This window comes from Canis lupus, chromosome X (assembly GCF_048164855.1).
Source record: "Canis lupus baileyi chromosome X, mCanLup2.hap1, whole genome shotgun sequence".
Taxonomy (NCBI): Eukaryota; Metazoa; Chordata; class Mammalia; order Carnivora; family Canidae; genus Canis; species Canis lupus.
This window is the reverse complement of record NC_132876.1, coordinates 66,964,801-66,991,491: the sequence shown is the minus strand read 5'-3', so window position 1 is coordinate 66,991,491 and position 26,691 is coordinate 66,964,801. Positions and strand designations below refer to the sequence as shown.

Below are 26,691 nucleotides of genomic sequence, written 5' to 3'. Positions count from 1 at the left end.
CAAGGAAAAAAAATTAAAAGCAGGTATCCGAGGCCCCGATGGGCAAGGGAAAAAAAAAATAAAAGCAGGTATCCGAAGCCCCGATGGGCCAAAAGTAATTTTTTTTAAGCAGGTATCCATTGCCCCGATGGGCCAGGGAGTTGGGGGGGGGGGCACAGCAGGTATCCGAGGCCCCGATGGGCTAAGGGGAAAAAAAAATAAAAGCAGGTATCCGTGGCCCCGATGGGCAAATTTAAAAACAAACAAACAAAAAAAAAGAATTAAAAGGCAGGTATCCACAGCCCCGTTGGGCAATAATAATAATAATAATAAAACCCGGTATCCGCAGCCCCGATGGGCAAAATATAGAAAAAAGAAGGAAAAAGAAAAGCAAACCACGAAAAAACAGAGGCATCAACCAAAAATCATTCCAATGAAAAATTCTTTTAAAATGGAAAATTGCCTAAAAATATCCCAAATACCTGAAAAATAGGGAGGAGGTGTCAAGAAAACACTCGAAGAAAGTTCAGAATTGTTAAGATATTTTATGGAATTTGGGTGAATTTTCTTAAAGAAATACGGCATAAGGGGTGATTGGAGCTGGAAAACGTTCCAGAAAGAACCACACGGGCGAAGACACCCACTGTTAGCGAGCTACCATCTCGGGAAAGGAAGAAATATGGCGGCAGCAGCAAATTGCAGTGCTTTAAGAAGTGAGGGGGAGGGAACCTGAGGGCGGAGGGAGTAGAAGAGGAGTGGCCTAGAAGATTGAAAGCCAGACATCTTTGTGGTTTAACTGGTTCAAAATTTAACCAGTAACAAGAAAAAGGGATATTTCAAGAAAACAGCAACGTTAGAAAGAACACTAGACTGGAAGTAGCCTTCATTGCTTGAGCACAAATTCAATGGGCTTTCAATGGGTTCTTATCTATAGAATAGGGACGTTGAGGAAGTCAAATTAGATAACTAATGCTAAAATTCTCCACAAACAACATAGCAAATGAAAGGGTTTTAGTTTAGTTTGGTTTTGTTTGAAATGGGAAGAAGGAGGAAGTAAGCTTTGATATGTTGATAAAGAATCCCAATACCTCTTTCAGCCAGAAGGTATAACTCCCCCACCACAGCTAGGAAGGGTACTACATTAAGGTTAGAACCCTCTCCAAAGGACTTTCCCTTTCATTATCTAATGAGATAGTGCCCGTTTGTTCCTATGTTTGATAGATAATGAAGCTGTTATATGATATGCATGAGGTCACACACCATGATTTTGAGTCCGTGTATTTTCTACTCCAGCATTCTGCCTTTGTATGGCCCCCGATCATGGAGATGTAGAAGTGCTTTTAAGTCAAACGGTGAGCAAGAGAAAGGAAGGAACAGAAGGTAATTCACAGAATGTCATTTTGGCCACTAAATAATCAAGAAGCTGTACTGTCTGTGATCTGTTTGCAATTTTTAAACCGTGAGTCCTTAATCTTTTAGTATTTTCCTATTTCCTCCATGAATCTGATGACCCCCAACATTGAACCAATCCTAAGGTCACAGAAGTGAAGTTCACTCACTGACAGTAACTGATAGGCAAAAGCTCTTATAAAAGCCAAAATTGCCCCCCAGAAACCTGGCTATTTCAGTGAGAAGATTCAATCTCATAAACTTTCCTATATTATGTATCAGAGAAACAATGGAGAACCAGAGGGAAACAATGAAAACTAAGTATCACACAATGATTCTTAGAAAGAGGATACATTGCCTTCCCACTGGCTGAACTAAAAAGTGTAACTATTAACCCAAATGCTATCAGGTAAGCAATACCCTCCAGTCTCCAGAAAATAATAAAGTATATAAAATTTTCTTCCTCAGGGACACCTGGGTGGCTCAGTGGTTGAGTATCTGCCTTCCGCTCAGGTCATGATCCTGCGGTTTTGGAATTAAGTCCTGCATCGGGCTCTCCACAGGGAGCCTGCTTCTCCCTCTGCCTGTCTCTCTGTCTCTCTCTGTGTCTCTCATGAATAAATAAATAAAATATTTTTTAAAAATTCTTCCTTAAAGGATACATTCCATCTTCTAAGTGCTCTTGGTTCACCCACAAAAAAGCATCTGACATGTTATTCCAAATGAGGGAAATTGTGTTGTACAAGTGCTACCCTTGAGAAGACAATGCTTAACACAAAGAGAATCTATTAACAGAATTTCAGTCTGGAGGATAATTTTCCACAAGAGCCTTCCTGAACACCCAAAAATTAACTGTGGAGCAAAAGCCAACAAACAAGACCTGCTATGCTTTCCAGATTTGGGACAGGAAATGGAATTATAATTCTGAATGTCTTTAAGATTTCACCCTAATTTAAGTTTTCACAAGTTTCTAGTGAAAGAAATAGGAGGAAAAGGAATCCTGTTGTATAAGTTAGTAAATTGAGATTGAGGGATACTGGTTTCTTTGTGTTTGGCTTAAAAGCTAGTGACAGCATGAGGATCCCAGAATAAAGACTTATAGCTTTGGTTGCACTTTAGTGAAATAATACTGTTGATAAAACTGCCTCGTGTATTAGACGTCTCTAGTGAGAATTGTGGAATTTGTGTGGAGTTCTAAATCACTGTAATGAGGGACACCTGGGTGGCTCAGTGACTGAGCCTTTGGCTCAGGGCATGATCCCGGAGTCCTGGGATCGAGTCCCACATTGGGCTCCCCTGGAGAAGCCTGCTTCTTCCTCTGCCTATGTCTCTGCCTCTTTCTCCGTCTCTCATGAATAAATAAATATTTAAACTAAATAAATAAATAAATAAATAAATCACTGTAATGATCATGTTGCATTCCAAAAATAACCATACCTGTAAAAGTCAGTCGCTACAACCACTTTGATATCACTCAGTCATCAGAGAAAAACAATGATTATATAAATACTATTCCCTTAACACGGGGCCTCTCGGCCTGGATTTACCAGTAGGACTTAAAAAGCAAACCAACTATCATCAGATAATGTTTATCAGGTCACCTGAACAAATCTTAAACTCCTTCTTTATAGGCCATGAACTAATAGTATTACCAGGAATCTGACCACCCCTCCCAACATAGAACTTAATGTGTTTCAGCTTATTGTGTCTTTAGCATAAGCTACCAATCATTAGGGTAACGAGGCCTGCCTAATATAGCTCTGTCCAATAGAATATTCTACAATTTTGGTAATGTTCTATACTTTTTAGATCTTGGGTTAAAGAAACTTTTCTTAAAAACAAGATTCAGATCATCAGCTACAAAAGATTGATAAATTTGACTTTTTGAAATTAAAATGTTTTGTTTCACAAAAACACCTTAAAAGGTAAAAGAAAGACTATAAATTGGTTGTCCTGGAGTTCTGCAGCCAGGTTCTAGTTCCTGGAGAGCAGCCAACCTAGCAGTTTACTTCTATTGGGTCTCATAGTAATTTCTTTCATGGGATTGGGTGAAATGTGGCCACCAAAATGGTGACGACATGCTGATTCTCAATGACTGTCAATGACATCAGACACAGGACATTTCCAGGCTCTGGGCTATTCAGATCCACAGCCAACACAAAGAACTGTGGAGGCAAGAAATCTTTATTCTTTTGATACAAATCGGTTCCAAAGAGTCATTGCATTGGAAGTTATAACAGTGTTGCTACCTTTTCTTATAATGGGAAGTATAAAATTAGCCAGGTATGGTGCATTTGACAAAAAAAGGAACTTGAAAAAATGGTTTTGGGACCTGAAAAAGAAGAGGTGGTACATGGCCATTATTAAGAATTTTCACATGAACTGTTTAATAAACAAATCTGCAACTACCTCTTTCTACACATTATTCTAAATCTTCTTTGCTAAATTACTACACCTCACATGGACCCATGAATTTTATAATACATTTTAATTAGTTACATTGAAAGGATTCCTCCAAATTTTTGCCTAAGATCCTGTATGCCTTAGAGAAGCCCTGCTCGCTCCTACCACTTATCACCTTTGGGCTTTAATTATTCCTCCCCCACCCCCACCCTCAGACCACAGTCCTTTACTTCATGCTCTTCCCTTTGCCTTTACTACTACTTGGCTTTTTTCTGTGGCTATACCCTCGCTGTGTCCACACCTTCTACTTTGGGCTCCCAAATGCATGGAGTACACCAGGAATTACATAGGAGGAAGGAATCAAGACCTGTTTCTGAAAGATTCCAATTATTCTACTTTTAGGCTTGTCATTTTGTTAACCTAGAATTCCTCTCCTCAACTAGTTTAAAAAAAAAAAAAAAAGGCAAGAACTACCTGACTTAGCCAGCAGATGGCAGCATGAAATTAACAAAGAACAGCCAGCCAGAAGAAAAGGAGTCAAAGTCTTCAACTAATCTGAACTAAGGTCTGAGTTGAAGGGGGAAACGTTCATACAAGTTCAGTAACAGAAAAAAAGAATGAAAGAAAAATACGCAAACCCCTCTTATTTGAACAGTTCTCCTGAGTGGAAGTTTGTTCTTGGCTTCAAAGCAGTGCCACTGAAAAAGGACTTTCATAAAGCGTTCAGAGTCAAATTAACAGACTGGTGGGGGCCCTGAAAGCCATCATTAATGAAAAGCAGTTAAAGGAACTAGGACATATTATGGACATGAGAATACTTGTGGAAGGGTTCTTTACAATTCATAAGGACCGTCTACAATGGGAGAAAAATGATGAGCTGTGTTGTGTATAGCTTTATATAAATAAGGATGTCTGAATACTCTGAGTTGTCCAGAGATGGAACAAACTACCCCCAAAACTGGTGAGATGCTAATCTCTGAAGGTAGGAAAGCCAATGACGGAATTAGTGGGTATGCTACGAGAAGAATCATCATATAGAAAAGTCGGATCCCGTGCCCTGTAAGGATCTTCTAACTAGCTCAAGATCCTCTATATGGGATCTTACCTTTTTTTTATTTTTGTAAGGTTGTAATAAATAATTACAATTATCACATAATAACAGCTGATCACTGTGATCCCATAGTAATAAGTGATTCTTATGATCAATTGAAGGCCAAAAATTTAGATAACCTAGATAAAATGGACAAATTCCAAGAAACACACAAACTACCAAATTTGCCTCAAGAAGAAATAGTAAATCTAAACAAACTTATACCAAGTGAGGAGATTGAATCAGTAATGAAAAATCTCCCAACAAAGAAAACTACAGGACCAAAGGGCTTCACTGGGTAATCTAACAAAAGTTTGAGAAAAAATCAACATCAACCATTCTCAAACTACTCCAAAAAACAAAAGAATAGGAAACACCTCCTAACTCATTCTATGACACCAAAGCCAGATGAAAGCATCACAAAAAAGAAAGCTACAAACCAATACTGTTTATGTACACAGATGCAGAAATTCTCAGCAAAATAGTAACAAATCAAATCCAGCACCATATAAAACATTTATACACCATGACAAATTGGAATTTATCCAGGAATTTAAGAGTATTTCAACATCTGAATATCATCATCTTAATTTATATAGAAAAAAAACATTTGATAAAATCCAACATTTTATTGACACAAAAACAGTCACAAGCTATAAATAGAAGAGAACTTCCTAAACCTGTTGAAGGGCATTTTTTAAAAAATTAAAAACCCACAGCTAATATCACACTCAATGGTGGAATTCTGAAAGCTTTTCCCCTATGACCAAGAACAAGACAAGAATGCCCATTTTCACCACTGCTTTCAACATTGTCCTGAAGAAGACCTAAAACAAGCAATTGGGCAAGAAAAAAATATACAAGACATCCAAATTGGAAAAGTAGAAGTAAAACAATTTCTATTCATAGATGACTAGATGATATATATATATATATATATATATATATAATCTTAAAGCAATCAAAAATATTATTAGTGCTAATAAATGAATTCAGCAATGGTACAGGATACCAAATCACAGGATACCAAAGACAACTGTCTTTCTCTACATTAGCAATGAATAATTTGAAAAGGAAATTAAGAATATTATGCACAGTAGCCAAAAGATGGAAACAATCCAAATGTCCATCAACTGATGAATGGGTAACAAAATGTGGTATAGCCATACAATGAAATATTATTGAACAATAAAAGGAATAAAGTGCTGAGATATGCTACAAGGTACATGAACTTCAAAAACATTATGCTAATTCAAAGAAGCCACACACAAAAAGATCACATATAGCAACATTCTATTTATATGAAATATCTGGATAATGCAAGTCCAGAGCCAGAAAGGCGATTCATGGTTGCCAGGGCCTGGAGGGAGTGAGGGGAATGGGGAATTGCTCAATGGAAGAGTTTTTTGTTTAAGGTCATGAAAATGTTCTGGAACTAGATATTGGACTTGGTTGCACAGCATTCAAAGGTACTAAATGTCACTGAATTGTACACTTTAAAATGGTTCAAATGGTAAGGTTTACAGTATGTGTATTTTATAACAATTTTAAAAAGAAAATGTTGGCCAAAAATGGGGGAGGTCATGGACATATTGGGGCCCTGGCCTATATTTAAATAGTTTGATTTCCCTAATAGAAGCCCAGCAGCTTCCAGCCATTCCAGCTACCCCAGCTAAGGCACCAAACAAGTGACCAAAACTATCTTGGGTTTTCCAGCCATAGTCAAACACCTGGTTAGAAGAAGCTGCATGAATGACTCCAGACAATACCATATTAATCATAACTGCCCAGTTGAGCCCACCCAACTCACAGAATCATGAGAAATAATGAATTGTTGATGTTTTAATTGTTGATGTGTAGCCCCAGGTGATTTGATAGCACATCAAAGTTTACCTCTCCAGAAAGGATGGGATAGGACGAGACTGCAGCTCACCTCTTTAAAAAGAATTCAACAAATAAGTATAACCTTGAATAAAATAATCCACCAGAAACTGACCTGGTCTCAATTTTGAGTAGCGTACACTATCAGTAGTAAAAGAAGAATGGCCATAGTTGCCAAGCATACTGTTTCTCTCTTATCACCTCTCAGATTAATTCTATTCAAATTAGTATATTCGACTGTTTCACATAGTTTTTTGTTGTTGATGATGGTATCTATCAGTCTAATAGGCCAATAGGCTAGATCAGTGGTTCTCAAAAAGGGATAGGTCCAGCAAACCAGCAGCATCAGAATTATTTCAAGTTGTTTCATTGTGTTAGCTTCCCTTCTCTGCAATGATAACTACCATTGAACATATATTCCATGTAAAAGCTTTAAATATATTATTTGACTTGATGTTTACAAGAGGCATTATGAGTAGTCTTCATCATACAGATGCAGAAATCAATCTCAAAGATATGAGGTGATCTGCTCAGGATCACGCAAACTAGAAATAGAAGGGATTGACATTTGAACCTGATCTGTCTTAATGCCAGAGTCCATGATAGAAGCACTACTTCACATTGTCTCCAAAAATCTATCCTATCCCGTGGGTGCCAACCATACCAAACTGCCACATGAGGCCCTATTGTGGATTCTTAAAGTCAGGAAGGAAAAAGAGACAAAATAAGATCTTAAATTCAGAGCTGCCAACTCCAACTTTTTAAAACCTAATTCTATCTTAACTTGTCTAAGAATACTTCCTAGGAAGCCCAAACCAAAATTAATTTCTGATTTTCTCATACTTCTACAGTTTGTAACATATGACACAATCATCCTAGCTTAACCCCCTGGCCTTTTGAGATTTAGTATTGTAAGCTCTGTATGTCAACTCAAAGTAACAAAACAAGTGTTACATAAAGTTGCTTCAAAAATGGCTTTCATTGGGGTGCCTGGGTGGCTCAGTTATTTAAGCAACTGACTTGATTCCAACTCAGATCATGATCTTAGGGTCCTGGGATCAAGCCCAACATTGGGGTCCAGGCTCAGCGAGGAGTCTGCTGGAGAATTCTCTCTCTCCTTCTGCCTCTCTCCCCCGGTCATACTCTTTTTCTATCTCTGTCTCTATATATCTCTCACTCTCTCAAAAAATAAATAGATCTTCAAAAAATGGCTTTCATCTTCAACAAATGGTATTGGGAAAACTGGACAGTTACATGCAAAGGAATGAAACTGGACTACTTTCTTACCCATACACAAAAATAAATTCGCTGGACACCTGGGTGGCTCAGCAGTTGAGCGTCTGCCCTCAGCTCAGGGTGTGATCCCGGGATCCCAGGATCAAGTCCCACATCAGACTCCCTGCCTGGGGCCTGCTTCTCCCTCTGCCTGTGTCTCTGCTTCTCTCTGTCTGTGTCTCTCATGAATAAATAAATAAAAATCTTTAAAAATTTTTTAAAATAAATTCACAATGGATTAAGACCTAAATGTGAAAAAAAGACCTAAATGTGAGACCTGAAACCATAAAGATTCTAGATGAAGAGTGCTTGGGTGGCTCAGTCAAGTGTTTGGCTCTTGATTTCAGCTCAGGTCGTGATCTCAGGGTAGTGAGATCAAGCCCTGCATCGAGCTCTGTGCTGGGCATGGAGCCTGCTTAAGATTCTCTCTCCCTCTGCTCTCTCCATTTATGCATGTGCTCTTTCTCTAAAATAATAATAATAATAATAATTTTAACATTTAAAAAATAAAAAAGAATACATTTTTTAAAAATCCTAGAGGGGCGCCTGGGTGGCTCAGGTGGTTAAGTGTCTGCCTTCAGCTCAGGTCATGATCTTGAGGTCCTGGAATCAAGCCCCAAGTTGGGCTCCCTGCTCAGCAAGGGAGCCTGCTTCTCCCTCTCCCTCTGCCCCTGCTCCGGTACTCTGTCTCTCACTCACTCTGTTAAATAAATAAATAAAATCTTTTTAAAAAATCCTAGAGGACAGCACAGGCAGTAACCTCTTTGGCATTGGCCATAGCAACATTTATATATATATATGTCTCTTGAGGCAAGGGAAATAAAAGCAAAAATAAACTCTTGGGACTACATCAAAATAAAAAGTTTCTGCACAATGAAGGAATCAATCAATCAAACTTAAAGGCAATCTATCGAATGGGAGAAGGTATTTGCAAATAACATATCTGATAAGGGGTTAGTACCCAAAATATATAAAAAACTAATACAACTCAACACCCAGAAAAAAAGGGAACTCTTGCCAACTGTTGGTGGGAACGTAAATTGGTACAGCCATATGGAAAACAGTATGGAGAGTCCATTAAAAACTAAAAATAGAATTACCATACAATCCTGCAATCTGGATATATATACAAAGGAAATAAAATCTGTTTCTCAAAGAGATATCTGCACTCCCACATTCCCTGCAGCATGATTACACAATAGCCAAGATATAGAAACAACCTAAGTGTCCATCGACAGATGAATGAATCTAAAAAATGTGATTGTATATGTATATATCTGTGAACACACATAACATTTACATGTGCATACACATTATTTAGCCATAAAAAAGAAGGAAATCCTACCATTTTCAATAACATGGATGAACCTGCAGGGCATTGTGGTATGTGGAATAAGTCAGACAGAGAAAGACAAATACTGTATGATGCCACTTATATGTAAAACACGAGAAAGTCAAATTCTTTGAGTACAGTGGCAGTCACCAAGGGCTAGAGTAGGGGAAATGGGGAGATACCAGTCTAAGGGTACAAACTTTCAATTATAAGATGAATATGTTCTGAGGATCTAATATATAGCATTGTGATTATGTCACTATAGTGGACTGAGACTCCACTCTCCTATCTCCTGGGACTCCAGATTTCAGTTCCCCATCCATTTCAAATCCTGTCTTTGGTTAAACATATTTCTAGCATTGGCCTACTAATCACAGGATACTCTAAGTCTCTGAATGATAGTTCAGGTCTAGACCTAGTAGGCAAACCTAAAGAACATTTCCAATGTAGCTTCACTTAAATCTTCTTGTACTCCAAAAGCATGTTTTCTAATTAGTCAAGTGGCTTTAAGCATACATTCCCTGGAAACATGACAAACTCATACTCTCCCATGCATAAATCCTTTTTCATTTTCTTTTTTAAAAAGATTTATTTATTTATTTTTATTTATTTATTTATTTATTTATTTATTTATTTATTTATTATTTACGGAGGGGAGGGGCAGAGGGAGAGAATCTTCAAGCAGACTCCTCGCTGAGCACAGAGCCTGACTTGGGACTCCATCTCAGGACTCATGAGATCATGACTTGAGCTGAAACCAAGAGTTGGAGTCTTAACCAACTGAGCCACCCAGGCATCCCTCCATTTTCAAAATAAGCAAAACTAAAACCATTTGCAAGCCTTAAAAACAGCTACACATTATTCAAACCTTATGCACCTTTCCTTGGCAACTTACTTCCTGCCCCACCTTTTTACTGCTCTTTAGTATCATTCATTAAACACATAATTGTTGCAAAAGTAGCTCTTCTGCTCAGAATTGAGTGGAAATAAGAGTTAAATGAGTTTGGGGTGCCTGGATGACTCAGTTGGTTAAACATCTGGCTCTTGGTTTTGGCTCAGGTAGTGATCTCCATCAGGGTTGTGAAATCAATGCCCAGTTTAGGCTCTGCATTCAGGGTGGAGTCTCTCTCTTGGAATTCTCTCTCTCCCTCTCCCTCTGCCCCTCACCACCTGCTCACGTTTTCTCTCTCTCAAATAAATAAATAAATAAAATCTTTTTCAAAGAGTTAAATGAGTTTCTCATGTCAAAATTTTTTGAGATTATTATAGATTGACTGACATGCAGTTGTAAGACCTAATACAGAGACACCATGTGTCATTTACTCAGTTTCACCCAATGGTAAAATCTTGCAAAGCTTGATAAAATATTATAACCAGAAAATGATGCCGACATAGCCAAAATACAAAACATTTCTGTCCCTTGAAGAATGGCTCCTGTTGTCCTTTTCTATCCACAGCCATTTTCTTGTCCTACCCTCTCCACACACATCCTGAGCCCTGGCAATCACTAATCTATTCTCCATTTCTATAATTTTGGCATTTTAAGAATGTTATATAAATGGAATCATACAGTGTAACTTTTGGGGATTGGGTCTTTTGCTCAGCATAATTCAATGGAAATCCACCCAAGTTGTCATATGTATCAATAGTTCATTCTTATCGCTTAATAGTGTTTCATGTTATGGATGTGTCACAATTTGTTTAACCATTCACCTGCAGAAATACATCTGAATTGTTTTCAATTTTTGGCTATTATGAATAAGGATGTTATGAACATTCATTTACAGGGTTTTTATGTAACCACAAGTTTTTATTTCTCTGGGATAAATGCCCAAGAATGGATTTGCTAGGTCATATGATAGTGCATGTTTAGTCTATAAGCTGCCAAAGTGTTTTCCAGAGTGATTTACTATTTTACATTCCAGCTGCAATATATAAGTGATCCAATTTCCCTGGCCTTTCACAAGCATCTACTGTAGTCACTAGTTTTCATTTTAAGCATGTTAGTAGATGTATAATGATATTTTATTGTAGTTTAACTTGTATCTCACAATTGGCTAATAATGTTAAACATCTTCACATAGACTTATTTGCCATCTGTATAGGCACCACAGTGAAATGTCTTATCACATTTTGGTGTCAAATATATGAATTCTTTGCCCTAAGATCCAAGGATTTTCCTCTATATTTTTCTGAAAATCATATAGTTCTGCATTTTGCACTTAATTTTGTGATTCATTTTGAGTTAAATGTTAAAAGATATGAGACTCAAGCAAAGGTTCATTTTGCTTATTTATGTCCAATTTATGTCCAATTGTTCCACCATCATGTATTTAAAAGGTTTTCCTTGGGGCAACTAGGTGGTACAGTCAGATGACTCTTGGTTCTGGCTCAAGTCTTGATCTCAGGGTCATGAGATCCTGCTTCGGGATTCATGCTCAACTTGGAGTCTGATTGAAATTCTCTCCCCCTCTCCCTCTGCCCCTCCGACTCATGCATGTGTGCACTTTCTCTCTCTCTCTCTCTCTCTCTCTCTCACTCTCTCTCTCTCTCTCAAATAAGTAAACCTTTAAAAAAAATTTTTAGGGACACCAAGGTGGCTCAGATGGTTGAGTGTCTGGCTTTGGCTCAGGTCATGACCTCCAGGTCCTGGGATCAAGCCCCAAGTCAGGCTCCTTGCTCAGCAGATGAGTCTGCTTCTCCCTCTCCCTCTGCCCCTCCCTCTGCTTGTGTTCTCACACTCTCTCAAATAAATGAATAAAATATTTTAAAAATAAAAATTTAAAAAGTTTTTAAAAAGATTATCCTCACCCCATTGAATTGCTTTTCCAAATTCAACAAAAACCAATTGTACATATTTGTGTGTGTCTATTTCTGGGTTCTCTATTCTCTTCCACTTATCTATGTGGCTATATCTCTTCCAATACCATGTTGTTCTGATTACACTAGATAGGTAGTAGGCCTGTATCAGATAGAATAATTATTTGTAATCTATTTTTTCTCAGATTGTTTCAGATATTCTAGTCCTCTGTGAAACGTGTGATTTGCTTCACTCTTCCCATATAAATTTTAGAAGTCTTTCTGTGTCTATAAAATGAGCTGTGATGTTGATAGCAATGTTATTAAACTCATAGATCAGTTAGGGAAGCTTGACATAGTTACTGTGTTGAATTTTCCAATTCATGTACATGGTTAGTCTTTCCAATTATTTATGTCTTCTTTGCTTTGTTTCATCAATACTTAATATTCAGCATACAAATCCTATATGTGTTTAATTAAGTTTATACCTAAGTATTATTTATTTTCTTTGCGGTGTTTATAAATGCTATAGCATTTTAAATTTAGTTTCTACGTAATTACTGTCAGAATATCAACTGTCAGAAATTCAGTTGATATTTGTATGTTGATTGTGTAGCCTGATGCATTGCTGAACTCATTCATTCTATGAGACTTTTTGTAGATCCCTCTGAATTCTCACATAAACAATCATGTCTTCTGGAAAAAGAGACAGTTTTATTTCTTTCTTTTAAATTAGAATGCCTTTTATTTATTTTTCTGTCCTTACTGCAGTGGCTTGAACTTCCAGTAATATATCAGAGTGATAAGAGCAAACATCGTTTCCTTTCTCCCATTCTTAGGGGGAAATATTCAATCTTTCACCATTAAGTATAATGTTATCTATTGGTATTTTTAAATGCTTTCTATCAAGTTGAGAAATTTCCTCTCTATTCCTCATTTTCTGAAAAACTTTATTAGAAATTGGTGATGGACTTTATTCTGAAGGTGTTGGAAAGGTATAGAAAAGTATTTTTTATCAACAGATTTCAGCACTTAGGGTGAATTTCTGACAGTTAAGATGGACGGATTATATCCAATAATGGGTCAATATTCAAAATATACAAAGAACTTATGGCAACTCAAAATCAAAAAGAACCCAAATAATCCAATTAAAAATGGAAAGAAGACATGAACAGACATCTCTGCAAAGAAGACATACAGATGGCCAACAGACACATGAAAAGATGCTCAACATCACTCATCATCAGTGACATGCAAATCAAAACCACAATGCAATATGACCTCACACCTGTCAGAACAACTAAAATCAAAAATAAAAGAAACAACAAGTGTTGGAAGGATGTGGAGAAAAAGGAACCCTCATGTACTGTTGTAGGAATGCAAATTGGTGCAGCCATTATGGAAAACAGTATGGAGGATTCTCAAAAAACTAAAAATGGAATTAACCATATGATCCAGAATTCCATTACTGGATATTTACCCAAAGAAAACAAAAACACTAATTTGAAAAGATATATGCACCCCTATATTTATTGCAGTATTATTTACAATAGCCAATTTAAGGAAGCAACTCAAGTGTCCATTGATAGATGGATGGGAAAATAAGATATGTCAAACACACACACACACACACACACACACACAGGAATATTACTTAGCCACGAAAAAGAATGAAATCTTGTCATTTGCATCAACATGGATGGATCTAGAGGGTATAATGCTAAGTGAAATAAGTTGGTCAGAGAAAGACAAGTGCCATATGATTTTGTTCACATGTGGAATTGAAGAAATAAAACAAACAGACAAAGAAAAAAGACAAACAAAAAAACAGACTCTTAAATATAATGAACAAACTAGTGGTTGCCAGAGAAGTGGGTGAGAGGATGGATGAAATAGGTGAAGGGGATTGAAGGTATACTTATGATTAACACTGAATAATGTATGGAATTGTTGAATCACTATATTGTACACTTGAAACTGATATAACACTATGTATTAATTATACTGGAATTTAAAAAAATAAGTGAAAAGATATATATTTTTTAAATATGGACTGATTGGAACAGACCAAGTAGGGAGTTGCTAACTTTTCTTGTGGTCATCCTCTCCTGCCTAGTCCTACACTTAATATCCTTATTCAGATCATAGATTAATGAGGAGAGCTCAGGAAGTTAAAATCTGACAGAGAGGAGAAGGTAATAAGCACCCCCTAGGAAGGGAAATAGCCATTTCTAAGCCTGCCTGCAAAAGTACAAGATCCTTTGTCCACAGAAGGCATTCATGACTGGATCTTAGGAGCTTATCTCCTAATTCAGTAGCAGCAGTCTGAGATAACAGATCAGACACTTGGTGGAAAAAGCCATGAACATACTAGAACCTCAAGTTACAGATCAGCTGGGAAGACAGTCTACAAAATTAGCTATAATGTTATACAAAAAAGAAATAAATTCTTCCTTCCTGGTACCTGGGTGACTCAGTGGTTCAGCATCTGCCTTTGGCTAAGGTCCTGATCACAGGGTCCTGGGATCGAGTCCCACATAAGGCTCCCACAGGTAATCTGCTTCTTCCTCTGCCTATGTCTCTGCCTCTTCTGTGTGTCTGTCATGAATAAATAAGTTAAATCTTTAAAAAGAGAGAGAGAGAGAGAGAAATTCTTCCTTCCCTTTTTTAGGGGGGAAATCTTCCCTTCCCTCATGCCATTTTGTGCTCTAGCATACTGTTCAACCCATCCAATGTCCCATGTTCCAGAACCTTTCAGTTATTTCTTCAGTCCCAACTCCTCTATTAAATTGTATCCACCCTTTCTCCAGTTAACTCAGATAATTTGAAAAGAGCTAAGATTTTGATGACTAATTGTGAGTTAATAAGTTTGTCTACCACTCTCAGATAACATTTTGCATTTTGTAACTTTTTTATGTAAATTAAGCTCTACACTCAACATGGGGCTCAAACTCATGCCTCTGAGATCAAGAGTCACATACTCTACTGAGCCAGGCAGGCATCCCCCAAATGTTTGCATTTTGGCAAAATCTGATTGAGGTGGAATTCCAAATATAGGTGTTGTATATGTGGTTGCCTATTCTTCCCAAATGCAGGACTGACCTTGTGATACAGGATGGTATACCACGTCCACCTGGTTCTGGGAATCATATTGAAGTCAGATAACTCTTCACTGACTTGCTATAACCAGTGGAGGGATTGATTGGATCACAGAAAGGACCAAAGCTAGACTGTTAACTTGATGTTTGACTTAAGTGCACAGACACTTTCATTTCTGGGCCTCTCTGTGGTGTTCCCTGACCATTGAGCCACACAGGCAGCAGTGTTCTGGACTTACCTCTCTCTTCAGTTTCAGGAAAGATTCTTCATACATTAGCTTTATATGATAATAGAGTGGAAGGCTTTGTCCTCTACTACATGTATTTCAGGCAGGCACCAGGGCTTTCTAGGCTGCTCTGTTCCACTTCTATACTCCCATTGTAGACAGGCTCAGCCTTCATCACAACTCTCGTCTCCAACTACCCAACATACAAGGTCAAAACTGGAAGGTATTTTAATGATTACTGAATAAACTTTTTCCTTTCACAGATGGGGAAACTGAAGCCAACACAGGAGCAATGGCCTTCCCAGGGTCATGTAGCACATTCTAGCAAAGATGGAACAGTGGTTTTCCTATTTCCCCTTACACTTTCTTCTTTCCTGCCTGCATTTCTGTGTGGTAGTGAGAAAATTCATGTTTCTTTTGCCTCTAGCCCTCTGCCCTCATTCTAGTTTTCAGGACCCTAGGCTCTAATGCATTTATTAACTAGCCCTAGATCAGGTTCCCTCTTCTATGCAAATACTCTTCTTCCTTACCCTCTTCTCACCCTTATATATTCTACTCACTTAGCTCATGCCAAAGACTACAGTTTCTGTCACCTATCTGAGCTGGACAAAGTTTTATGGTCATGACTCTGGGAGCTTTAGAGCCTCTCCAATGACCAACCCCATGAATAAGACAGGGCTTGGAGGATGCCTGGGAGGCTCAGCAATTGAGTGTTTGCCTTCAGCTCAGGGCGTGATCCCTGGCCCAGAGATCGAGTTCTGCATTTGGCTCCCTGCAAGGAGCCTGCTTCTCCCTCTGTCTCTGCCTCTCTTTCTGGGTCTCTCATGAACAAATAAATAAAAATCTTTAAAAAAAGACAGGCTTTGGGGTTCTGAGTTTCCAGCTTATGCTCTTTCTGCCTTTTTTACTTATCACACTCACTTTTCACATATATGTGCTTTCTACTTCAGCCAAACTTTGCACCTTCCTATTTCTATGCTTTTACATGAAAAGTACACATTTTAATATAAAGTCCAATCCAAGTCTTACTTCTCCTTGTAGCATTATCTAATGATCACATCATGAGAAATTGTTTCCTTCAATCAACTCTTCTAGCATTTTATTTATTTTTTTTAAGATTTGATTATCAGTGGCGAGTCTGCTTCAGGATTCTCTCTCCCTCTGCTCCTCCCCCACTCTCAAATAAAGAAATAGAATTTTTTAAAATTTAAAAAATAAAAGTATTTCTAGAGTGCTTATAGTGCTGTATCTTTGAAAGCAGGGGACATGGCTTATTCATATTTGAATGTATCCTTGGCTCTAGTCCCAGTGGCTGGCACAGAGTAAGAACTCTTTAATAAAGAAATGGTTCCCAAACTTGAGTTCCTGTGGCCACTGTCTGAACTCATTCTGTGTGCTCATGTCTGTACTGACAGCATTGTTGCTGAGGGGCCTGACAGGCCTAGCCTGGAGGCTCCTGGTACCGTGCCTAGATCCATTCCACTGGCCATGGGAGCAGCTCAGGACCATTGGGCTCACCTCCTGCTTCCTATGTTTTCTCTTGCCATTGGTCTGGGTCCTGTCACATTTGGAGAGCTACAAGAAGTGGGAGTGAAGGGGGCTGTCCTGTCTCTTGCCCTGTGACCTGAGCACCCTTGGCCTATCTTGATCATGTTTGCTGCATTCTTGGCTGGCCTTCCCTAGATCATGTCCTTCAATTACAATGATCTCTTCTGCAATCATAACCTCTTGATTTCTCCATGGTGACATCCTGGAACTACATATATTGGTTTACAAGGCCCTGCTTGGTAGGTCCTCCACGTAATAATAAAATCTATTTAAATCTGAAAAAATAAACAAGTAGACCCTATTCAGCATCTTTCCCTTCTTATTTCTTATCAGGAATGAAATTTGTATGAGTTTCCATAAAAATAGCATTTCTGTTAGACTGACAGCCTCACTAAAATAGTGGTGAAGCTATAATGTATTTTATTGAAAAACAAGATATATTTGTCATTTAATGGTTCCTCTTCTCGCATTCACTTATTTAGGAAAACATCAAAATTTAAGAGCCAAATATTACCCTTCATAAATGCATACATAAACACACATTTACAGAAATTTAGCTGTTACCACACTAAAAAATGATATCAATATTCTGCCTTGCACCTAGCTGTCTTCTTCACTTTATTATGCATATCCCAGGGAACCTAAACTCGGAGGAATGGTAGGTAGGAGAAAAACAGCTAAGAACATTGCTAGGGATTTACCCCAAAGATACAGATGCAGTGAAACGCCAGGACACCTGCGCCCCAATGTTTATAGCAGCAATGTCCACAATAGCCAAACTGTGGAGGGAGCCTTGGTGTCCATCAAAAGATGAATGGATAAAGAAGATATGGGATATATATACAATGGAATATTACCCAGCCATTGGAAATGACAAATACCCACCATTTGCTTCTACGTGGATGGAACTGGAGGGTATTATGCTGAGTGAAGTAAGTCAATCGGAGAAGGACAAATATTGTATGGTCTCATTCATTTGGGGAATATAAAAAATAGTGAAAGGGAATAAAGGAGAGAAAATGAGTGGGAAATATCAGTGAGGGTGACAGACCATGAGAGACTCCTAACTCTGGGAAACGAACAAGGGGTGGTGGAAGAGGGGATGGGGTGACTGGGTGACGGGCAGTGAGGGGGGCACTTGACGGGATGAGCACTGGGTGTTATACTATATGTTGACAAATCGAACTCCAATAAAATAATATACAAAAAAATTTGAAAAATTTAAAAAAGAAACAGAAGCAAGAAAACACAACAGGGGTTTGGGGGGGGGATGGGGAAAATAAGACTTCAGAACAACTAGACTATGATGCTGTGTTGTTTACCAGTTTTGGGAAGGAGACCCTTGGGATCATTTGAGGAAAGGAAGAGGTGAACTCAAATGAAATCTCAGAAGTAAGGTCATACCTTTGATTTTAGAAATAGATGAATAATTTGGAAAAGAGAAAAGAAGCCTTAAAGAGCAACTGCAAGTGGGGTATTCCTTAAAGTACTGAGAAACAGTGAAAATTTCAGGGGACCTAATTCTACCTTTTCCAAGCTAAGGGACGGTGTAATCTGATGGAAAGGCATCAGAATGTATGAAGGGATGGATCTTCTCAGAAGGTTTCTGCTTCCATAAGAAATAACCAATAAGAACAGAAACCACAAACTTAGAATCGAGAAGTTTTAGTAGCAGAGGAAGAGAAAGAAAAATCCTCCATTTCTCAGTTCACCATTTCTGACTCTTCAGGTATAGATAACAAATGCCTTGCTCTTAGAGGTCAGACCCTGTGTGTATATCGGTAGATTTGGGGTGAGAAAGGAGCCTCCTCCTGTGTTTTCCCCATGTCTCCCTTGCTGCTCTCCACCCACCTCCCACTGACCCAAGCATTGTTGATGACCTTGTCAACCACTCCAAATATACTTGTGGTGCACCTCCTGACATAGCTTCTAGAAATTATCAAACATACTCCCTGCCAGAGATCTTGGAGTAAATACTATCCAGGTCACTGGGAAGCTACGAAATCCCTTCTGGTGATACCTCATGGTTCCACAGCATGTCACTCCTGTTGGCTACCAGCACTATAGGGATGTTGGGGCTCAGGTTGATCAAGTGACTATTCTAGAACAGGAGGTCCATGAGGTCATAGTTCGTGATAGAGTAGATACAGACAAAGCCATCAACCCAGGAGAGGGAACAGCCAATTTGCTCAGGGAAGATGACAATATTACTGTTCTTCTTTATATATAAATGAAGGTAAAGGAGAGAAGCAAAATGAAATATGGTTGGGCTCCGGAGAGATGCCCCTGGAGCAGCATGGTTCTGGCTAGAGCTCTTATAGGCAAATTTGTATAGATACCTGAGTTGGAATTGTAGAATTGAAGGTATAGGCATCCTGGGTAGGAATAGTGGGGAGGAGAATATCTAAGACAAAGTTGAGTTTAACCTTACTGCATTAAAGAAGAAAAATACCTAACAGGTCCATATCACATGTTCTTGCCTACTCTCCGCCTCAAAATTCCTTGGCTGAGGGGTTTAGAGGTAGTTACTAGTCTGAACAAACACTAAACAGCTTCCTCTCTGGAAAGTTTTGGCTACATTTACAAATGAAATATTTTCCACCACTAATTGTATGATCAAATTTATATCACTTTGGAAGTTTCTGAGAAAAATCCCAAGTAGAAATGTCTAATCAAAAACTGTAGACTCAGGGCACCTAGGTGGCTCAGTCATTTGGGCATCTGACTCTTGGTTTTGGCTAGGGTTATGATCTCAGGGTCATGGGTTTGAGCCCTGCATCAAGCTCTGCACTCATCAAAGAGTCTGCTTGAGATTCTCTCTCTCTCTCCCTGCCACTCCCGCTAACTCACACACTCTCTCTCTAAAATAAATATTTTTAAAATACCCTGAAGACTCATCTACTTATTTTCTCTTGTTTTGCTTCTTGAGAAAACTTCTGAATAGAGATTTATTCATGAGTGTGCCATTGAACACTTCTGAATTCTGGGATGCCAACCATTAAACTCTATCTCTGTCTGTCCCTCTCTCTCTCTCTCTCTCATACACATACACAGACACACAGACATACAGACACACACACATTCTGAGCTACAGTCACTCAAATGTGTAGCACTTGGCTCTGGGACTAAAACTTTAGAGCTACTCTCTCAAAACTTCCCCCTCCTTGCTCCCTACTTCTGCCTCTATTCTTGGACATTTATTTCAGCACTTGCTCCTATCATTCTAACCCTTCTAACTTTCCACACCTGCACCCATAGTCACCTACTTCTCATTCTCACTCACTCCTCTTTTATTCCTCATTTTTTCTCATCCCTACTTCCCCCATTAGAAAATCCCAAATCTCTAGCCCTATGTGCGAGCTGACTTGAATAGCCATTGTTCTGCTCACCAGAAAAAGATCAATCTGAGAAAAAGAAAGACAAACATATTCCAAACTCGTTCTCATTTTCTTCTATTTTCTCTCCATTTAGGAGTGGCATTATTTGTGGGGTACCTGGGTGGCTCAGTCGGTTAAGCATTGGCCTTTGGCTCAGGTCATGATCCCAGGGTCCTGGGATCAAGTCCCACATTGGGCTCCCTGCTTATTGGGGACTCTGCTTCTCCCTCTGTTTCTACCGCTCCTCCCTGTTCATGCATTCTCTCTCTCTTTCTCTCTCTCTCTCTCTCTCTCAAATAAATAAACAAAATCCTTTTTTTAAAAAAAGAAGTGGCATTATTTGCTAAAATCAGGTTGTGGCATCAAACACTAAGGAACAATCAAGTCTTTTGGTGAAAAATATGACCTACCTACTCAAGCTAAATGAAGAAATAGCTGAAGATACAGAAATCAAAGATAGTTGGGCAGCCTGGGTGGCTCAGCGGTTTAGGGCCGCCTTTGGCCCAGGGCCTGATCCTGGAGTACAGGGATCGAGTCCCACGTTGGGCTCCCTGCATGGAGCCTGCTTCTCCCTCTGCCTGTGTCTCTGCCCTCCACCCCCCCTCTCTGTGTGTCTCATGAATAAATAAATAAAATCTTTTAAAAAAATCAAAGATAGTTGAACACTCAGACATGCATCTCGATCTTTCTTGGTTAATGACAAATGGGTAAAACCTCTAATGAGTAAATTAGGAGGTAAACCTGGAGAGAAGTGTGAAGTGAATTGGGATTCAATAGAAATTGTAATTTCATTATGTCTGTGAACAGTATACTGAAACTCTTGGAGCTTATTTTGTCTTTTTTTAAAGTGAAGTGCACCATTTTATACTTTGTGGGACAGGCATAAAGGGTAAACAATGACAAGACAGGCATAAAGGGTAAACAATGGCAAGGAGGTTTCAAACAGGAAATATTTTTTGCTCCCTATCTAGAATCTCTGGCTTTTCCTGCTCAGTTCTTAGCCTTAATATTGAGGTATCTGGGCCTCCATAGGTGGCTTTCAACTCACTATCATACTTATTGTAGTTTTATAACCAATTGTTCTTCCAAGAGTATGTCCATCAAATCCCTTGGGAATCAAGCCATAGGAAGTTATATAGGGCAGAGTCCTCCTCCCAGGTTGTGGCTGGAAAGCCCATCTCCTTCTTTATACTGAGAAATTGGGACCTTGACAAACAAATGAGTTTTGCTGGAGCCAGTGTGACATACATAGAAGTAAATCAATGAGGAAACTGGTAAAAATTGTTCTTACATTGAAAGACATAAATGGGGGTAACTTGGACCTGGAGATAGATCTGTTCTTCCACCTATGGAAAGTAAATGGAGATATAAGGCACCTAATCAACAAAACAGAGGTCAAGACTCACTGTGTTGTAGTAGAAAACATAGATCAGGGAATCAGGAGCCATTTGCAGTTCTACAACTTGCTGTGTAACTTTGGACAAATCCTGTCCACATTATGGAACTCAGTTTCCTAGATAAGAATTGAGAGAACCGGATATATGATCTCTAAAAGTTTTCAGATAGAAATACCTGTCTACGTGGGAAAATGGTCCACATTCCATTCATTAATAGCCAGGAAATGGGTCAGGTTTTAAATGTCAGGTAAATAAATGAGATGGGAGTGGACAAGGCACTTGAGAGATATGCGTGTCTCAGGAAAGGAGAGATGCTAGGATTCAGCTTCACCTGCTATCTAATTTTTCTGAGACTCACTTCTCCCTCCCTACCCAGTGCCACTAGCACTCACCTTTTGGTCTAGTCTTAGAGGTGGACACCTGGCTATCCACTGGAGATGTAAGGCCTAGGCTGCTACTTCTCAAAATGGTATCCAGATAATTGGGATCTCCATGGATCTGTCATAGAAAATTCAGTGGATCTTGGTGGTATAATCAGCCCAGAATCAAGGTCCAAGGAAGGAAAGCTTCATAAGGGAGAGGGTTGGCTGAGCCTGGCTGCAGTGAGTCTACCACTCACTGCCCTTGGAGATTCAAGTACAGCACCTTTCTTTCGCTTGGCAATGCTTCTTCTACCAGCTTGCTATGGTACCAACCTAGAAAATCTTAGAAAAATAACTCTTGGAGCCATTTAATCACTTCCTAGAAAAATGGCATAAGTCATAGAGTGCCAAGAAAGCAATGCTATGTATAACTTAAGATTCTTTCCCATAAGCACATACATTATATTTTAATATACATATGTGTACACATTAGACACATATTCACATACAGATAAAAACACATACAGAGGAGGAAAGAATGTGTATGTGTGTGTTTTCTGTGCCTTTCCCAGATAGCCCACTCAGACTAAAAAAGAAAACTTTTGCCTTACCTCATTCTTACTCTCTCAGGGGATTTTTAAAAGATTTTTTATGTACTTATTTGATAGAGATAGAGAGCGAGAGAGAGCGCGAGCAGGAGGAGGTGCAGAGGCAGAAGGAGAAGAGGCTCCCTGCTTCAACACCCAGTGAGCCTCCATCCCAAGACTCCAGGATCATGACCTGAGCTGAAGGCAGACACTCATCTGACTGAGCCACCCAGGCACCCTCTCAGGGGATTTTCTCCTCTAACTCCACATCATTAAATGGATTTTCTAGGGAGGCAGGCCCATGGGGATCTGGGGAGAGTGCCTCTCTGCTAGAAGATATAAACCTGAATGCTTCACCTCTTTTGATGTTTCGGCTTTGTGTGAAGAACAGACACAAAGGCTAGAGAGAAAGAAGAATAAAGTACAGGAATTTCAGGATGGGGAGGGGAAAAGGGTAGAAGAGGAATTAAAGGAAGTTTATAAAAACTTTTCCACAAGGCATTTGTTCCCTGCTTTTTGAGGAGAGTAATGTTGAGAAGATCCTCAGGAGCTACACTCACTAGTATTAGCCTCATGTTTTCCAATAAAATGATCAGTGAGAAAGCTGTGCACCAGAGCTGTACAGCAAGGCAAAGACAACACCTTATACTACCTTATCCTCCTCTTGACTTCCCTCTGTAGAAGCCCTTGGAGAAAAGTCCGTTTCTTTGGTTGAAAGATTGACTTATTTGATGGTGAATAGATCTTTGTTCCATCCCAAGGCAGGCAAATCTTGAAGAATGGTGATTTTCCTAAACAGTTCTTAGCCAAGCCCCAGGAGAGAACAGAAGCAATAGGAAAAGTAGGGAAAGTACCAACCCCCTCTCATGTGAGTTTCTGCACAAATAATCTACCCATAGGCTCTGGGACTTCATCACCCACTTCAACCTGATTGGTGCCATCCTTCTCAGTAAAATTCCTTTGCCTTCCCCCCAAAAAGCTCCCCCCATCAGCCAAGCCTCTTAGTTGTTCATTGTGTGGTGAGGAGAGGTGACCCCAGGGATTCCATTGCCCTTTATCCTCCTACCCCAAATACACATATTTACAGGATGGTCTCTACCTGGCTTCCCCCGGCACCACAATCTTCATGCTTTTTTGGGTGGGGAAACCAGGATGCGATACTCTACAACAGCCATTGGGTGAAAGTTGGTAGAAAACTAAGAAATGGCTGAGGTGGATATGGGCCACCATGACTGCGAGGTCAAAGGCCAAAGATTTCTTAGAGATCTTCAGTATTGCCACTACCATTTCTTTCTTCAAGTGTCACTTCTTCACTTTAACTTTCTGTATCCAATCTCTCTCTCCTGCTTGCAGCAGAAGGGAATCAAGGAGGTATTGATGGGTCTTCTGCAAGAGTAGCCCTCTTCTCTGACTGATGGCAAAGTTGCAAAGAAAAAATATTTTTATCCAGTGAAAGCTGACTTCTCTAAGTCCAAGCCAACCCAAAGTTAAGTTGGGTTGTTCTCAAGACCAGAGAGGGAATGCTGGCATGAGTAAAAAAATAAACTATCAGTACTCCATCTTCCTCACCCCAAGTTTAAATATAGAATGTCTCAGTTGAAAGGCAATTAGGGATCCGAACTTAAATCCTTTATTTGTATAGTTAAAGAAACTGATGCTTGAGGCACGTGGGTAGCTCAGTCAGTTAAGCATCTGCCTTTGGCTCAGGTCATGATCCCAGGGTCCTGGGATGGAACTCCACATCGTGTTCCCTGCTCCTCAGGAAGCCTGCTACTCCCTCTGCCTGCCACTCCTCCTGCTTGTACTCTCTCTGTCAAATAAATAAATAAAATCTCAAAAAAAAATGAGACTCAAAGACTTACTTGCTGGGCAGGCATTTCAAGATGGGGCACTTGGGAATAGGCATGTGGAAAGTCAGGGTCAGAGCTGGGGCAAAAATTCAGGTTTCCAGTTTTCCTATCCACTATGGTCCTCATTGCCACTGTTGGGCTACTTTCTTTAAGTGAAAATTTTGCAGAATTGGAAAGGGGTTAGGTTGTGTGGGTGCCAATTGGCCAAGAAAGAGACAAAAAGCAATCAAGTAAGTACCTTTCTAGGGTGACCTTTGGGCAAACAGACAGGTCTTTTGAGGTGTATTCAGGTTTACTGTTGTCCCAATTTTTAAATAAAAATGTCATCATATGGAGCATACATCCTCTAGTTGTCCATAGTCTCTACAACTCCCTACTGTCTTCTCTCTGGTAACTTAATTCATTTATGTTACCTCTCTGGCCCCGGGAAAAAAGTTGATTGACCAACTGGAGTTATTTGAGGGCAGAGACGATGTAAAATTCATTATCTCTTTATCTCCAAATAGGAAATGGTAGGGAGAAGGCATTGGGAAATTCCCATCCACAACCTCAAGGCGTATCTTTTTGTGACTACTTGTCACAACTTTAGGAACTACCCTTAACCTTCATTAAAAATTTATTTCATCTGGAGATGTGTGTGTGTGTGTGTGTGTGTGTGTGTGTGTGTGGAGAGAGAGAGAGAGAGAGAGAGAGAGAGAGAGAGAGAGAGAGAGAGAGAGACACTGCCAGAAAAGAGAAAGGAGGAGACAAGGAATGATTTGTTTATTGAGAACTCACCTCCCTCATGAACCTAGAGGACATTATGCAAGTGAAAGAAGCCAGACACAGAAGGACAAATATTACATAATACCACTTATATGAGGAATCTAAAATAGTCAAACTCTTGGAAGCAGAGAGTAGAATAGTAGTTGCTAGGGATTGAAGGTAGGGGGAAATGGGCACAGAGTTTTAGTTATACAAGATGAATAAATCCTACAGATTCACTGTGCAGCGTAGTGCCCATAGTTAGCAATACTGTATTGCATTTGCTAAGAGGGTAGATCTTATGTTAGCTCATCATAAAAAAATAAGAGGATGGGGGGAACGTTTTGGTGGTGATGGATATGTTTATGGCATAGACTGTGGTGATGGTTTCATGGGTGTATACTTATCTCCAAACTCATTATATTGTATACATTAAATATATACAGCTTTTTTGTGTTAATCATACCCCAAAAAATAGTTTTTAAAAAAATAGTAAATAAGGTGGAGGCAACTGACTTCTTTCCTCCTGAAATTCCTGCCTGGGTTTCTTGTTATGATGATGGTACAGTCAAAAGGCATATCTACAATCTGAGCCATACTGCTTAGAACAATAACAATATGATATTCTAACTATGTGGTACTTTAGTTTGGCATTTTACCCTTTTTCACATGTGTAAATACTCTCACTTATCTGAAATACTATATAATCCTATGAGTTAGAAAGAGCAAGGAGGAGGAAACATGATCAGAAAGGTTATTTGTCCAAGGTCACAAATACGTGAATAGCCAATAGGCCCCTAGCTCTACTCCTGACTTATAGTCTGATCTTTTCTTCTATACTAAGTCAATATTTTTCTGGAGGTGTTTCATTTATGAGTATATCTTGTCTTTACAATGAGTCTATGAATTTTTAGAAGGCACGGATCATGTATTACTCATCTCTGTATTCCTTGAAGCATCAGAGTCTTGCATAAGGCACTTAATAATTACTTGTGGTTAATTGATTAGCCAGTATATCCACTCCATCCTGCTCCCAATACTGGATATCATATATCTATAACTTCTAAGTGTCAGTGTTTAACCTTTCATTTTAATAAACTTTTGCTGGGTGTGAAAATAATTTGCAGGGCACTATGCTAAGCCCTGCTCTAGAAATTAAAGCTATAAGTAAGATAGGGTCTCTGTACTCAATTAGCTTAAAGTTTTGTCGGAGGTGCCTAAAGACAGGAGAAATAGAGGGATAGAAATAAGGGAAAGGCCCTGGGACCCTGTCTTTTCTCTTTTATTCTAAACATCAGGTTGGGCCCATTTCTGCAAGTTACTATGGTAACAGGACAAGTTTTAAGTTTCTA

The 26,691-nt window shown here is 39.1% G+C and overlaps 1 protein-coding gene across 1 annotated transcript; it reads left to right on the top strand.

The window, feature by feature from the left end:
• The first annotated feature begins 16,873 nt into the window (after positions 1–16,873).
• LOC140627678 (cytochrome c oxidase subunit 8A, mitochondrial-like) lies at positions 16,874–17,068 on the top strand. The gene has a single exon (XM_072816158.1). It carries the CDS (start codon positions 16,874–16,876, stop codon positions 17,066–17,068), a length of 195 nt encoding a protein of 64 aa, XP_072672259.1.
• Positions 17,069–26,691: the final 9,623 nt, after the last annotated feature.